At 40.8% G+C, this 17,448-nt stretch overlaps 1 protein-coding gene across 1 annotated transcript in view; it reads right to left on the minus strand.

Moving 5' to 3' along the window:
- The window catches only part of capn1 (calpain 1), a 42,475-nt gene that overhangs the window by 16,489 nt on the left and 8,538 nt on the right, over nt 1-17,448 (minus strand). The window contains exons 3-5 of the mRNA XM_079257952.1: nt 13,058-13,127; nt 9,901-10,019; nt 713-846 (exon numbers count right to left, since the gene is read on the minus strand). Of these exons, the coding sequence (XP_079114078.1) occupies nt 713-846; nt 9,901-10,019; nt 13,058-13,127 (323 nt within the window). The remainder of the gene's footprint in view (nt 1-712; nt 847-9,900; nt 10,020-13,057; nt 13,128-17,448) is intronic.

Here is a 17,448-nt window from a genome sequence, read left to right on the forward strand (position 1 = left end):
CATTGTCATCTTCAGGAAAGCAGTCAGAGACGGTTTGAGCTTTGTGACGTGGTGCATTATCCTACTGGAAGATTCTGGTGCACACACCGTCAGCTCCAACCTGAACCACTGATTCATGGCAGGATGGATCAATGCCAACATATTCTGACTCTACTGTGGAGCCTAAATAGAGTCTAGTCAAACCAGGTAACATTTTTCCATCCTATGTAGTCCAGTTTAGCTGAACCAGTGTGAAATACATCATAGATTCCCTGTTCTGAGCTTACAGTGACACCAACAGGTACCCAGTGGGGTCTTCTGTTGCTGTAGCCCCTCAGAGCTGAACACATTGTGTTAATAGATGTCATTCTGCATGATTTGATTGGACCCAGTGGTAATTTAAGTTACTGTTGCCTTTCTATTATCTCCAAATCAGTTTGCCTACTGACATTTTGGTCCAGACAGCCGCTGCTCACTGGATATTTTCTCTTCTTCAGACCGCTCTCTGTAAACCAGAGTGAAAATCTAAATACGCTGAAATGCAGTCATGTGCTTGGCTGATTGGCTATTTGTGTTTACAAGCAATTGAACACCTAACTGCATCTAATGAAGCAGCCGGAGCGTGCATGTTCATTGAGCTGCTATTTGTTCCAAGCAGCAGCATATATAAAGACGTATTCTAAGACAAGGAAGCAACATCCGCCTTGAGGTTTCTTGTGTTTCTCAGTCTTACTTGGCGTAAGCCTTTTCCAGCAGGGCACTCCAGAACTCAGTTCCCTCCACTGAGTGGACAAACAGCAGCTTTCCATCCTTCACCGGCAGCCGATCATCAATCACCACTTCCACCCACTCACCGAACTGCCAGAACTGCACAGCGGAGAGCAGAACACATGATGAGATTAATATTACACATTCGGTTTAATGTTCCTTTAGGAGGTCTGTGAGGGTTTTAGTACCTTATTCTGACATGTACATCGTTTCAGAACTTCACCACGAAAACATTTACATACTTTTTAAATCCCTGTTTTGACAGCCAAAATGTCTACCTGGAAGTCCTGTTAGGGGACTGATTGATCCCAAACAAAATTAAGGTTTATTTTGTTAAAAGATAGAAAGAAACGGCCAATATAATATGTGAAACATGACCTAGAACAGGACTACCCCAATCCTGGTCTTCAAGGACTGGTGTCCTGCAGGTTTTCCAAGTGTCCAGCTGCAACACACCTGATTCAAATCAATGTGTATTTAGTTTAACAGAGCTTGTCTGAGTTTTAGTTAGGTGTCTTCCAGCTGGGAAACTTGGAAAACCTGCAGGACACCGGTTCTGAAGGACAAAGTTTGGGGATCCCTGATCTAGAAGGTACATAAAAGCTCAAAAGGTTCAGAGTGTTCAGCTTTTTGTAGGACATCAGCAGTAACTTAAAACACACTGTAACCTTTTCAGGTCAACATGATGTTCTCGAATAAGATAATTCACTGAGAATAAAACAAAAAGGAAGAAAGTGATTGAACATTTAACGGACCACTAAATGTTCTGGTGGAATGACAGCTTGTATTTACTTATTTCCTTTATTTCACCAGGAAAGTCCCATTGACATTAAAAACCTCTTTTTCAAGGGAGTCCTCATCAAGAGGCAGCAAAAAGTATGAATTACAGCAACGTCACAATTACAATCACTTACAAATTTTTTTTTAAAAAACTTAAAATTAAAATTTAAAGAGTGCTCCACATACTGGTCACATTTTGTCATCATCCCGAGACGACATCTCACACATGTAAAGAGAATTTCTGCAGATTTCACCCATACGTTGCAAATCCCTTCCTTTTTTGTGGGCAATGCTTTTCTGTGCTTTAATCAGGATTTAATTTAGATCATAAGAAAATGTGAAGGTATTGGGATCGTTTATAAAATAAATGAGAAAAATAAATGCAATGAAAAAAATACATAAAAAGGATTTACTTACTGATACATGTGTAGGGGATTTTGTTTAATTTAGCGTTTGACTGATGGAAGATTATTTTTATTGGCTTAAAAGACAAAACAGGAAAAACATGTATTTGTTATCCCAGTGAGACTGATTTAACCTAATCGTTCACATAAATCCTGACTAAACACATAAATAAACCTTTCTCTCAACATGATTTGCTTTTCTTAAAGTGGGACCAAGCGTCCAGCAGGGGGCAGTAGAGACCAACACAGTCAAAAGCTGTTGTCGAAAGGAAGTGGTTGGGCGATGACATGTAAACCAAGACCCCCTCAGCAAGAGTTTGTCTTGTGGGGACAGACTCCATCTTCCCTAACTTTAAAAAGAAACAGGAACTGAGCAACTTATCGTAACTGAAATAAAGTCATGTCTGCTGATCAGTTAGAAACCCTAACAGTGCAGATTTAGCTCAACATGTAATGTGCTTCACCACTGCTTTTCCAGAGCGCCCAGCGTTGTTGCCAAGGTGTAAATTCTGCTGTGAAGACGTGATGTGACTGCAAGCACATGCTGCAGGAAGAATCACCCATCAACCAGAGTACTTGCTGTACAAAAGCAGAAAACACAAACAGATGATGCTGAGGCAGAAATGCAACGCGATAAAGAAGCTTCCACTGGGAGTAAAAGTCATATGAAAGAAATTCTGAAGTCTGTGTGAGTGCAAGTTTCTTGTTGCATCAGAGGGTGTTTAACCCACGCTGGTGTGTGTTTACGTGACTTTAAAAAAGGGCGAGACTTTTCTGTTTAAATACACTGCAGGAATTCTTCTGCATGCCCTGCAGAGCTAAACAAACCCTTTCTGGGTGGAGCCCACTCACCAATCGCCATCATTTCAGGCTTGCCTTTTACAAAAAATGCACACGCCAACGCAACACCCACCCTCACAGAGAAGTTAACTCTTACCACATCCGTGTCGTGACTTGCAGTTTCCTTCAAACTTGACAAATCCTCCGCACATTTCCACAAAGCGTCAGACTTCCCTGCACAAAATTGCTAAGAACATCATAAAGTACTCTACCCCAGTTTCATTGTTTCTGACACGGCTGAGTTTATACTGCATTCTTCCTCCTTTTTATCTGCCATACTTGTTCACAGAGACTCTCCTCCTCCTTAACCGGATTATGATCCCCGCAGTCAACACTCATAACAATGTTTTGGGATGACTCATTCAGGTCTGGGTAATTTATCCCAAGGCTTAAAGGATATAAAACACACACAAAAGGAGAATCCAAGGAAGACTGAACAGCACTAAGAGCAGAGAGCTTATAGATTGGCGCAAACACCATCAAAAGAGGATGAAGCTGGAATCAGATGACGATGAAACTAGGACAAGAGCGAAACGTATTTACAAGTCATTTAGCTTTCATTCCTGTGCATTTAACACTTGCATGTATTTAGAGCAAACTAAGGCATTATTTCTGCTCATTTTAGCAAAGCAACAATGGACAGCTGAACACACATCTCTACAGTGAGTCACCAACCCCAGAAGACTTGTGCAACATGGGGAGCAGTGTGTGTGTGTGTGATGGCATTTATTGATCCATCTATATCGGATGATTCCGTGCAGCAGCCTGGAGCAGAAAGGACATTAGTCCATATCCCTTAAAAACGCTCCAGAAAACTTGACCAGTAGTGCTTTAATGGAAGTCTTCAGTATTAACCCATGGATTTCGCTTAATTGCGTATAAATGTGTGGAAAGAACGTGCAGCTTTCATGGCTGAGCATCCCGCCTGACATCAGAGATCTACGATAGATTCTGGCTCCGTGTGTGTACGTTTGCGTTTGTATGCATGTAGTGTGTGACTGATGTGTGAGAGTAACTGACTTCCTCTTGTGTGGTCAAGTAGTTTCACACATCTCGTGCCCCTTCCCCCTCCTATAATGCCCTGACATATGCGTCGCTTTGTGTTGCCAGTTTGATGACTGTTTCAGCAGATGTAGCAACTTGCATTTTATTGACTGTTTCATTCAAAACTATTAGGATGAACCTTGTTGATTTAAAAAAAAGAAGAAAAAAAAAGGGAAGCGTCACCAGTATTACAATGTGTTGCTGTGTGTTAGCAAAACAGGGTGATGAGTTGATGAGTGAAAGGTAGCATAGCGATTTGTTGTTTACGGACGAGTCGCCTCTAAGTGAACAAGAAGAGCCTGCCTCAATCTGGTAGAGCCGAATCTTTAGCTGCTCTTAGCTAAATCCAGGCAGGGGTGGGAGTTCATTTTAAGGCCATGTGGCCAGTCACTTGGGAGGCCAGACTAGGGTTATACCATTATCTGAAAAAAGGGGGGAGACGCTCTGAAGACAGCGAGTGTAGAGGAACAGACCAGGTAAACACAAACATGGACGGGTTAAATTTAAGTGCAAGTGTGAAAATGAGCAAAAAACACAACATGTGCTTTTGAATTTCTTTGCTGTGATTAATGTTAAACAATAGCAACTATATTCTTATGGAGAGGTAAAGAAAAAATTAAGCTTCTATGAAAACAGAAGAAAACCTTTCATGTCGCACAATTTATAGTCGCTAAATGAGGCTGGAACAGAAGCTGTGAATGATACTGAAGGAGGAGGCATTCAGGAATGATATGGGGGCCGTAGCAGTGGGATCTAGCGAGCTGAACCGTAGGAGTTGAAGCTCTGAAAAGAGCCAGACACCTCATCACCAGAGCCGCTGCTAGCATCAGTGCAGACGTCGGTCACGGCAGAAGACACATCCTGCCATGTCTAAATAACCATCCTGGTGATGATCATGCATGTAAATACAGACTGCACGCCATCTTTAGTTTGGTCAGATGCCAGTTTTGTGTTGCTTTACAGAACCACTCACAACATTTTAAAATGTACATTTCACCTTGATTATTGTGTTATGGTCACAGTTTCCGGTTTTTTGTTTTTTTTTCCCCCCCCACAGTCTGGTAACTTAAATATTAATAAGATGTGATAAAAAGCACCTTCACTGGGTATTTAGTGGCATCAAAATAAGGTAAACATCAACTCAGAGTGAAACAAAGAAGAAAACAAATTAACAGACTATATACCAGGGGTGCCAAAGTCCAGTCCTTGAGATCTACCATCCTGCAACCTTTAGATGCAACCCCTGTCCAACACAGCTGAGTCAAATAGCTGAAATCCTCTTCTGCATTTCATTCAGCTCTGCACAGGCCTTCTAACGAGCCACTTATTTGATTCAGGCGTGTTGGAGAAGGGTTGCACATAAAAACAGCAGGATGGTAGATCTCAAGAACCGGACTTGGGCACCCCTGGTATTTACTATATGGCAGGGGTCTCCAACTCTGGTCCTCGTGAGCTATCGTCCTGCAGGTTTTAGTGTTTCCCTGGTTCAACAAACTTGACTCAAATGAAAATGTTCTCCAACAACTTGTGATCTTCTGCATCTCCCTGTTAATGAGCCATTGGTTTAGGTGAGGTTTCTTGCAGCAGGGAAACACTAAAATGTGCAGGACGGTAGCTCACGAGGACCTGCTATGAAGTGTTATATGAGGAAGGCATAATGCAGGTAGGTGTACAACGTTTTTATCAGGCTGTAGCCAAACTGTAACAGAAATACTTAGCTCCATTAAGTATTACCAGTCAGCTTTGCTTAACATGTGCAAGTTTAAACTAGTCTAGATTTCCTTTTGTTACAAGTTATGAATGTGTACAAAGGACAAATGTGCTGACGATATGCAAAAATATCACCACTTTGACGTCGAGCTTTTGCTTTGCACGTACAAAAATGCTAAGCGTAATGCTAGCTAATTGTGAATCAAGCCATAAAATGCAGTTTCTTTACATTGTGATGGACATGATTATATATTGAACCCAGTGAAACTAACATGACTACTAACAAACAAATGCCAAGTCAGTTCATTCACAAATATAGTTTAATTACATTTTCCATAAGTCTGGATCAAATGTCTTAATGATGAAATAACGCAACACTCAAGGATTTACAAATAAATATATTTATATAGATATTTCTAATATAGAAATATATACATTTATTAAAGCAAGTTTATTCAAATCTGGTGGCCAACTGGGTTTTTTTTCCTGGAAATGTGTGCACCCTGTCAAATTTGTGTACAAGAAGCCATGGCTACCAGTATGGGTCATAAAATCTTCCATAAAAAGCCATGCGCTAAAGTAAACAAACCTCAGTAAGACAACACACATGCAAAAATGGAAAGCTTTATCGTGTAAGCCACTGCTACTATATAACATAGTGCAGGAATTAGCTTGTATGTTGTTCACCTGCTCACTGGTTTCAGAATAAAAAGGTTTAAGATCAGGCAGACACCTGGGCCACCGCCCCTCTGAATAACTGCTAGTCATACATTTGCCTGTGGTTTCCTGTGTGCACTGAGGTAGTATTTGGTTTAAACCCAAAGCAAAGTTCAGCTGATAAGGCCCAGCTGCCTGACACAGACTGCAGGAGTGGAACATGACAGAAAACACTGTAGATTCACATTACAAAGCAGCAGGAGCGGTCCTTCAGGCAGGAGAGGAGATACTGATCTAGGCACACGTATGCCCATATATGAGCATATCACGGGTAAAAAGATCCTGTTTGTTTCCAAAAGAAATAATAATTCCCATCATTGCAGCAACATCAGTTTAAAAGACTGAATGCTGATCAAATGGTAGCTGGTTGAGGATTGTGAGGCAAGTTAGCTCAGAGTGACTCACTGGGGTTCAGTACGTATACTGGTATAGTGGGTTAAACGATCCTGTTTGTTTCTGAAAAAGAATTCCCATTATTGCTATAATGCGAGGTTTAAAGACTCAGATTTCCAGGTAATGATTGCATGCTGGGTGTGGACTCGTCAGGTGAGTATTCTTGGAATCGCTCGCAGTGGTTTGGTATGTAAAAACAGCATGGGAGGAGTCCGTTTCCATTTCTTATCCTTAGATAGCCGCTGCGTACGACTACTGATCAGTCAGAAAAATGTTTTTCCAACCTTCACTGCATCCTAATCACAGAAGTATCCAAATGTTTCAGTTTGCACCAGGTTAAAACAACCTGCCAGCCTGATATGCTCTTGGAAACGAGCCTACATGCTTTGGAAATGTCAAGCTCACCCCGGTTGAAAAAGAAGTGATTAAAGCCTGGAATGAGTTTAGCTTGTTGCAGAGCTTACAAACATTTGGAGAAATTTAATGTTTATTCCGGTTTTTGTTGCAAATATGCTTCTGATTATCTTGCTGAAATGTAAACTTTAAGCTCAACATTTGGGAGCATTAATCTTTCCCAGCACTTATGTGTGGTTTCCTCCACGCATACCACTGGGAATCTGAGCCAAATGCTTCATTTCATTAGATTGGAAGGCTTTTGCTCATAAGTTATTCGAGCCAGCTCTAATCAGGCTGTAATGCATCTTATAGCAAGAAATAACCTGTCACTGGTCACTAATATAAAAAGGCCCAGGTGATGGTGGGCTACATATGATTATCCTTATATGAGGTTTACTCATCACCTCTCATTCATAGTAACCCATCCATTAAAAGTCCTGATTAACTAAGAACACTGATCCATCAATACTTGAAAAGCAGCTTTTGGGCTTCTGGGCTTTTGGGCAATGTAAAAGAAGCCCTGGCTAATGCGACTGTAAGGTTTTAAGCTAACAGACACTGGTCGTATAGATCAGATATATAAAAGACTTAAGATATCCTTGCTTTTACAACATTGTATGAAAAGTATTCAATCAAATTTAACTTTATTTATATAGCGTCACATCACAGCAATGCCATCTCAAGACGCTTTACAGACAGGAAAAAAAAAAACATAATGAAAGCCAATTCATAATTCCCTATATAAGGAAACCAACAGATTGACTTGGAGGATCCAACTCAATCTCCCATCCTGAGCAAGCACACTGGCGACAGTGGGAAGTCCGCCGTTGCTGCTCTGGATTCTGCAGCAAGAGGAAGATAAATTCCATTTTGACTAGAGTACAACATAAGTGATGGAAAGACTGGGAGCAGACCGGATCAACTGGAACCTATGCAAACTACATACCACAGAGAGCTGCATTAAAACGTCAACACCACTGCTTAACACCTTTTACGGCTCCTGTTGCATCTCGCTCATATACATACATTATATTTGCTTATTAATTGGTAATCGTCAAAAAGAGTGGGATATGATAATAGCAATGTAGTCTGTTGTATACGCAGCATAAACTGACTCTGTTCAAGACATATTGTACTCCTTTGTACACAGCTTACCGTTCATTCACTATCCGAACCCGCGGAAGAGCTGGAGCCCATCCCCGAAGTCTGGACAGCTTGCCAGTCCATCGCAGGGCCACACAGAGACAAACAACCACTCACGCTCACATCGTGGGTAATTTAGAGTAACCATAACATGCATGTCTTTGACTGGTGGGAGGAAGAGAGTATGCAGAGAGAAACCACGCATACAATGTCTGTTTAGTTCATTGTGTGTCTTGTCTGTGTCCATTTTTAAATGAACCATGAGTCTGGAATAAACTTGAACTGAACGGATTTAAACAGGGATGATTTCAACACGTAAAACCTTTCAGCAGTAGCTGATAAAGCCTGAGTGAAGATGTAGTGAGAGCATGGATGCAGGTTTTAATGAAGCTGTCTTCACTCCCGCTGTTTTCCATTAGTATCAGCTTGTCTCGGTTTGGAGGTTTTCCCCTCGGCTTTTGTTCCCGTTTACCGGTACTTTTTTGGTAACTCCTCAGCCCAGGTTCTACACGAGCTGAGTTGGGTTGTGTGTGACATCACCAGACTGCGTGCCGCTATTGGTCAGGGGCGCGGCCAATCAGACATCACTGGAAGAGCGACTCCAACTCGCAAGTTGTTTACATTATGTGACAAGCAATGGCGCAATAAAAGTCTGTTACGCGGTCAAACGCTGAGGTGGAAACATTTCTTTGCTTGGTAGCTGAGGAAAGGACACAGAGGGAACTAGATGGAGCAACACTAAATGAAAAATCTATCAGGAGCTTTCCAACTCAATGGCTACAGGTAGCAAAGGAGTTTTCAGCAGTGTCGAGAGAAGCTGAAAAAGCTCAGAAGGGACTATTGGCAGATCAAGGACCACGATGGTTGGAGTGGATCAAACAGACGAGACTGGAAGTGGTTCCAACAAATGGACACAATTAATGGTCAGCGACCAGCGAGCCGCAGACCAAGTAGCAGATTGCCTCTAGGTCCTGTGTTGTTATAGAGCTTACCGTGCACAACACTGACGTCACAGCGATTTCACACAAACCCCGCCCCTTTTAGACCTGGTACTAAATTGTAACGGAAAAGAAATGGGACCAAGCTGAGACGAGTTAAGGCGAGTTAAGTGGAGACAAGCTGATACTAATGGAAATGCATAGGAAAGCTCAGACGACTTGCTCTACCTGATTTGCTACAAATAAGCCAGCCCTCTGTTGCATTGAATCAACATGTTCACAAAACGCAAATCCACTGAAACCTTTTTCAAACATTGCAATAATCGGTGGGATTTTAACAGCGTATGTCAGAATGAGGGCAATTAGAGCTTATTAAGGCTTGTAAGTCTCATTAGTTGGGGTTCCCTTTTAAATGCTTTGAAATGTTCTCGTCTGCCTCCAGAGAAAGGTGCCTGGACATGATCCTGTTCTGCTGGTCTGCAGACACTTCTGTTTGCCCACTGGTTTAGTTTTCTTAAAGAAATAAGAAGCCATCAACGACTGGAACTACTGACAGACGAGGTGTCCGGCAGCGGAGCTGTGCTGCAAGGCTCACGTGCAACACCCCGAGTCGTCATGTAAACAAGCAATTTCAGTCTTTTATATCTAACAAATGGTCAAACTGGGGTTTTCTTTCTGCTCCATTTCAACTGACAGATGAGAAATTTGTTGAACCAGTCTTAAGGAGTTTGAAGCAAAAGGCAATGTGGGAAAACTGTAAAGGTTGTGGGAGGAAGCAAGGTTGTTACCTGGAAGTGGAAGATGCCAGCATATCCCTGCTGGAAGCTCTGTCCATGAGGAACCACTCTGTGGAGGAGGTTGTCGTTTAAGGTCAGCGAGGCGATAGCTGCGAGAAGCCAGCAGTCCCCTGAAAGTTCAGACTCATTTAATCCCCTGCAACAGAGCTGAACGGTCCAAGTTTCCCTCCCTAACATGATACATTCATGTATGACGGCATGACAGCGGGCACCAAAACAAGATGAAAATCATCTCTTCACATCATAAAAGAGTTTTTTCCCCTTAATTTCCTTATTAATCTAAATAATATCGTAAAGGCATATAAGCTAAGTGTGGTTGCTATGGATACAACAGGGAACTAAACAGGAAGAAACTTGGGAAACTGGAATTTACCTGTTAAAACAGTGACAACAGTCCTCAAACTATATTTACATGAGCTTCGTCTCGTTGGAAATGGGAGAGTGTTTGGATTCAAACTATAGGCTGAAACTCAGATCCAGCATGACTCAGCGTTGTTTGTAATTAACTCTGGCTTACTCCCGTACCATCATTTTGCTTAATGTTTCTTTAATGGAACAAAGGAGGGAAGCGACCCGACCAGCAGTTTCTTTATGACTCTCATCACATGCAGACTCAGTGTTTGACCTGCTTTTTTTTGTCTTATTTTATTGTCTTCATATCAGGATTTTTTTTTAATATTGATGTCAAAGGTCTTTTTGCTTAGTTTCTTTTTCTAACTAGTGTGACAAACTAATGTAGAAGAAGAAGAAACAATGCGATTGTTCTTCATTATGACTGAAGAAAAAGTGTCGGATTACTTTCCAAACACTTGTCTCATAATTTACTTTAAAAAAAAAAAAAACTCATTAAAGCAAGTGGTTCTCCTAACCAAACCCACTGCAATGGAAGAGACAATAAATAAAGTGGTGGGTGTTAAATTCTAACATAATGACAAGCCATTTTTGTGGTTAGTGTTTCGCATTAAGGGCTGCCAGTGAAAGTTGCCAACGAGACGTTGACTGATCCACTAAAAAAGATGGAAAGTGGCATTGTTTACACATGTGGAGTGGAAAAGTGAAAGGCCTAAATTATGTATGAAGCTTTGTTCATCTGAGGCTTTAAACTGTTTGTGGTGCTCGTGTGTAAATCCTACAGTAACGGCAGATAGACGCAACTTGCTGTCTTTCATGTGGAAGTTTTCTATTTCAAGATAATATGGACATAATCATGTCTTGAACTGGTCTTTAATCCTGCAGGTATGTACAGTCCTACTTTTAAAGTAAGACAAGTCCATGATTCAGTCTCTTTGAAATCAACCACAGCTCTATTTAGATCCCATCAAATAATTTCAAACTGGTTTGGTTCAGGACATTGACTGAGCCTTTTTATTATTTATTTATTTATATTATCATTATTGTTACCATTATCATTATAATTATCAGTTTATTATTAGTCTATCTATTATTACTTTAATTGTAGTATAATTATTGTTACTTTATTATTACTGAAGAAGAAAATAAAAAAAAAGAATTATTATTATTATTATTATTATTATTATGCAGATTTAGGAATTTACTATTAACTCAGACATGACCAGGTCATACGACTGATAAATTAGCTCAAATTAATCAGCTAACATACTCATTTTTTAGGCATGGGACAAAACCAACAAAAGCTATATGTTGACGTGGCTGCGTCCCCCTGCTGCCATAGGCTTATGCATGATGCACTGAGCACTTCCTTTTCCCTTTCTCTGCTTCTCATCTTCCATCTATAAACAATTGACAGTATTGGCATCATTAATGCATTTCTCCTGTCACTGCAAGTCTTCCTGTATCAAAGTTGAAGTGCATGTTGGTCTCTCTTTCCTGTCTTCTCCACCCCAACCAGAAAAAGTAACAAACACCACATTACGTGAACTTTAGAGTCTGGTAGATTTTCCCCCGCTTCAGTCTTTATGCTAAGCTAAGCTAAGCTAAGTACGCATTAGCCTCAGCTACATGTTGATATTGTTGGAGGAGATTCTCCTGCCTAACCTTTGAGTTCAACAATTTCACAATCATTTCCTTAAGCTTTGTTTAAAGAGGCAGCTAACTGATAATTATATATTTCTGAATCTCAGAAGTTTAACATTTCTTCTGCATATAAACCTCATTCAAAATACAAATCGGAAAACTCATTCAATAAGGTTAAATTATTTCTGAACAGCAACCTTACTGATGACTATAAACTATAAACTGTATATAAAGAGATGGACGGAGCCTCCGGGACGTCACCCATAGGTTTCTGAAGAGCTAAATTGAAGCTCAGTGGGCGGTTCCTACTATCGCCATTTTGCAGAGGCATGCGTGTTGTCTCACCCGGAAAATACAAATATGGGCGAAGAGGTGGAGCTGAGAGGGGGGCTGTGAGCGTCATGGTGGATGATTGACATCGAGCAAACTCCGAGCTTTCTGTAGCTAAGAGCTAACCCGGAGATAGCAGGAGCTGACGGAGGTAAGCAGGCTAAAGCTAACTCACGTTGTTAACCGGCTAAAAACCACAGTTGTTCTACATTCTTCTGACTTGAAGCGGGAGATTGGGGACCTGTCAATCAAAAGGACACGCCCCTAAATATGCCAGACTTTGAGATTAAATTACTTTTAAACGGGCAAGTTAGAAAAAAATCACTACCCCCACAGTTATCATGAAGGTAAACCTGACCTATAAACCGAAATTTTTTTGAACCAGGCTGTTTATTTCTGCTGTGAAGTTGGCCTTTTTAACATGGGAGTCTATGGGGATTTGCTCTGTTTTGCAGCCCCTAGCAGATGAAGGGGGAACTGCAGTTTTATGCACTTCCACATAGGCTTCACTTTTAACCGCTGGAGGTTGCCGCTTGCTATAAACACACAGTGGTGCGATTACGGTTTATCGTTTCATTAAAATAGACAGTAATATTTCTATTTTTTCTTATCTTGGCTGCAGTGTTTCAGCTTTTTGAGAAGCTCTTAGGCTATCTCAAGACTTAGACTTCACGTGCTAATCATGAGCCATTGTTACCGTCCGCAGTTTTTTTCCTATACTTCTAGCCAGACTGTGACTGAAGTGTTTTTCCCTTCCTCCCCTCTCCAAGCAGAGTCACACAGCTACACTGGAACAGTTGGGAAGTTGCCCAGTGGGACTCACCCAGAGCTCCCTGGCAGATGTCCGTGCGAGTAGCTCCATCTACGATGAACTCGGGCCGCTTGCAGAACTCCTGTCAAGAACACACGAACATGAACAAACGGACACATTAGCACTTGTCTTGCCCTTAGATGTACTTTTCTTTTTCCTAACATGTCACATTCCCCTTCTGCCTCATGCAGCTATTTTTACTACAGTGCAACCTGGTGAGGAGACAACACGTGGCTTCATTTACATTTCAAATTGAAAATGCATTATCATCTTGCAGAATAAAAGAGTAATATACCTCTCTCTCTCCCCTTTGTGCAAAAATGTATATCTAAAAAGGTTTAAAGAAGTGTTTTGACAAAACAAACACTTCCTGGAGGAGAATCTCCACTGTCTGTTGGAAGAAAGCCTGACTGTAAAAGGCCTCCCCCCCCCCCCTTCTGCACTTTCTGAAACATGTTTCAGGCCATCATTGTGAATTTATTACAATAGATCTTCCTAAATCATACACAATGAAACATATATGATCCCATTATATATCCATATCATTTAAGAATATATTAATCTATAATGGCACACCAATGTCTTGGTGGTCTGCATTTACATAGTGTTGTAGTCATGATAAAAACACCCATTTGTACAGCTTTTCTAAATATAAATATACAAAAGTTTCTCTTCTCAGCATCTCTGGCAGTTTTGTAATTAAAAGGAGTGGAGAAGACATCAATCTGCTGATTGTAAAAATATACCATCAAGCTTCGGCTATTGGCTACATCAAATTGAAATACTATTTAAACACTCGATACTGGAAAGAAAGCCAGTATAAACTGGGCTAAATTGAGTCACTGGTTTCTAATAGGTAAAATATTTCTGAAACATCTGAATGATAAAAACTGTGTGTACATCAGGTGTATCTATGACAATATGCATTATGTCTATTCAATGGATGACTGACAAATTCAAGTTACATAGTATCATAAATTCTGCCAAGAAACATTATCTTGATTTTTTTTTTTTTTTTTTTTGCTTCAGGAGCCACCGATCAAAATATTACATATAAAACTTGGGACAAAATGTAGGAAACTGTGTTTGGTGAATTATTTCTTCTGTCTTACACAATTTTGTTTACCTCACAATTGTGGGAAAAATGCATTTGTGTAATGAGCTGTAGAGTTGAGTATGCTGATTGTACCATGTAAAAACTTGCTAAAAATTCTCTGCCAAGACAAACAACTTATTCTATTTACTCATTTGGTGCCATTTATTGGATTACATGGTTAAAGTCTTAAGAAACAAGACGTGTTTGCAATTTTGCAAATCATTTGAATAACAGCAGTCTTGGAAGACCAACTCATAGCCACAACAGCCTGGCACTTCTTCCTCATGCTACTTATCAGCTTGGCCACACATTGCTGTGAGATTGCATCCTATTCTGCCACCAGTATTTGTCATGATACTCCACGTCTTGTCCACACTTTGACCCAATGACTTGATCGCTAGAGGCAGAAGCTGGACACATAGCTGATCTCAACATGCCTCTACATGTTTAGGTTTCTGTGCACAAGTTGATGCTAATCACGCATCTGATTTTTAGTACCTTGGGAACCAGAAGTGTTCAACAAAACGGTGATAGGAGAAAAAGCCAGTTTAGAAACTAACCCCCCCCCCCCCCTTTTTTTTTTTTTTTTAAATGTTTACTCCCTTCCCACCATATAATATCACCTATGCTAGAATACAAAGAATTAACTATGTTTGTTGCAAAGAACTGGGCTAAGTTCTCCAACTTTCCAACAAATATAGCTATACTAAGTGTTGAAGTGCTCCTTGAAGAGCCCAGTCTTCAGCTTGCTCTTAAAAGTAGACAGGGACTCTGCAGAGCAGACAGAGTTTGGGAGATCATTCCACCATCGTGGCACAACAGAGGAAAAGAGTCTGGCTAGTGATTTAGTCCCACGTATTGGTGGTAACACAAGGCGTCTTTTACTGGTGGAACGTCGCTGTTGAGAGGGAGAGTAGGCCTGGATTAGGGAGGGAAGGTAGACGGGAGCCGTTGGAGTTATTGTTTTGTAAGCCAGAGGCAAAGCTTTAAATTTGATGCGTGCTGCGACCGGAAGCCAGTACAACTCTTTGTGCACATTGAAAGCAGGATAGAGTGTAAACTATACTCTTATTTTGAGTCTGAAATATATTTGCAACCTGACAACAGTAATAATTAATGCCACGCAGTCTGACCGTATCATAGGCACATCATGCACCTTTAAATTTAGGCTACATATCTCTTCATCACATCATAACAGCTCATTTTGCTTCATAAAACCACATTCTTACAGATGATCAGTGCAACATTGTCTACACAATGTTTTCAATGTTGACTCAATGGACTGTTACACCCCAAGTGTGCATGTACTTAAATATGACCATTATTTAAGCACCCATAAAAATAAAATATCAGGAAAAACAGATCCCCAGTATAGTTTGGTTTACATATCTCACTACTTCATGCTTTAGTGGGAACCATTATTTAAAATCAGCATATACTGCGTGACAAACCCCTCATAAGGCTATAAAAAGAAATATTCCACACACCCCCCTCCCCCACATGCCCCACTAAAAACACACACACAAAACCATAAGACACATGGTTGAATTCACTGAGACACAAAACATCACGCAAAGACCCAAGGTCTCACACACAGCACAGATTTTATGAGGGACATGTGACTTCTACAAACACTCTGATGCAGCGTAAATATTACATATCCTGTAATATCTTACGAAGGTTTGAACTTTTTGGGAGAGTCTAAACCTCAAGAAGCATTAGAGCCGGCAGCAACACAAAGGTCAGACGCATATTCACGCAAATGTGCACTCGGTGCTTCACAACATGCCCAAATGGAAGCTACAAGGAGTGCTAAGAGGCTGCAGTCACGCAGACAATCTCACAACCCTGGGAGCTACGAAGGTCATGACGACTCGCCCTGATATTGCAGGATTGTCAGAATACGCCAGAGCGAGCGTCTTCAGGGCTGCGGTGAAAAACAAAGTGCCACTTTGTTCTCAGCAATGAGACAGTGATGTTCAGATACCATTTCATTTCTGTCCAATACTGATTCCATTACCTGAGGAGTAGGTATTGGCGGATGCCAAGTATTGATCTGATATTGATGTTATTTTATTAAGAGGTCTATGTAATCTAAATTATTCATATTCAATATAAACTGATCCTACATGTTACTTTTAATCACTGGATTAGCATTGATTAAACTATAAAACATGAATAAACTAATGAAAACAAGTATTGATTCCGATCTTTTTCAATTACAGAGTTGGTGACTTAAATCAATGAATTTTATATTACAAAAAATCTTGGAACTGGACCAATAGTGAACATTTTACACAACGGCGAGAGGCTGGTCATCCAGGAGAGTAGATTCTTAAAACTTTGTTATTGTGGTGATTTTCTAGACAATTTCGCATGTTTTTCTACAGATTTTGCCTTTTTTGTTGTTGCTGTGTGTTGTGCTTTTCCTGACGGCAATCCAAATGCTTTACAAAGCTGCTAGGGTTAAATTTGGAAGCATTCGTGGCACCTTTGGAAAGTTCAGCACTGCACATTGGACGCGTCACTGTTGTGCTCGTGGGATTTTCTAATAAGTAATAACCAGAGATGGACGTAGCCGCCATGACGTCACCCGTAGGTTTCTGAAGGTTTCAGAGGCATGCACGTCGTCTCCCCCGAAAAATACAAATATGGGCAAAGAGGTGGAGCTGAGAGGGGGGCTGTGAGCGTCATGGTGGATGATTGACATCGAGCAAACTCCGAGCTTTCTGTAGCTAAGAGCTAACCAAGCTAACAGGAGCTAACCAGCTAACGGAGGTAAGCGGGCTAAAGCTAACTCACGACGTTAACCAGCTAAAAACCGCGGTTGTTCTACGTTCTTCTGACTTGAACCGGGAGATTGGTAACTGTCAATCAAAAGGAATATGCCAAACTTTGAGATTAAATTACTTTTAAACAGGCGAGTTAGACAAAAATTCACTCCCCACACAGTTGTCATGAAGGTAAACCTGACCTATTAAACCAAAAAAGGATTTTTTTTCACCAGGCTGTAAACATATTTATTTCTACTGTGAAGTTGGCCTTTTTAACATGGGAGTCTATGGGGATTTGCTGTTTAGCAGCCCTTAGCGGATGAAGGGGGAACTGCCGTTTCATGCACTTCCGCATGGGCTTCACTTTTTACCACCAGAGGTTGCCGCTTGGTAATAACGCTAAACTGCTAACTTAATGCTAATGCTACATGTTGGCACAACATTAAATCGAGTGCAGCTGCTTCTCCATCTACCAACAGTTATTACACTAGATTGCGTGTCGAGTGGTCGGGCAGAAAAAAGGAATTATCATG

The sequence above is a fragment of the Telmatherina bonti genome, assembly GCF_933228915.1.
Source record: "Telmatherina bonti genome assembly, chromosome: 18".
Lineage (NCBI taxonomy): Eukaryota > Metazoa > Chordata > Actinopteri > Atheriniformes > Telmatherinidae > Telmatherina > Telmatherina bonti.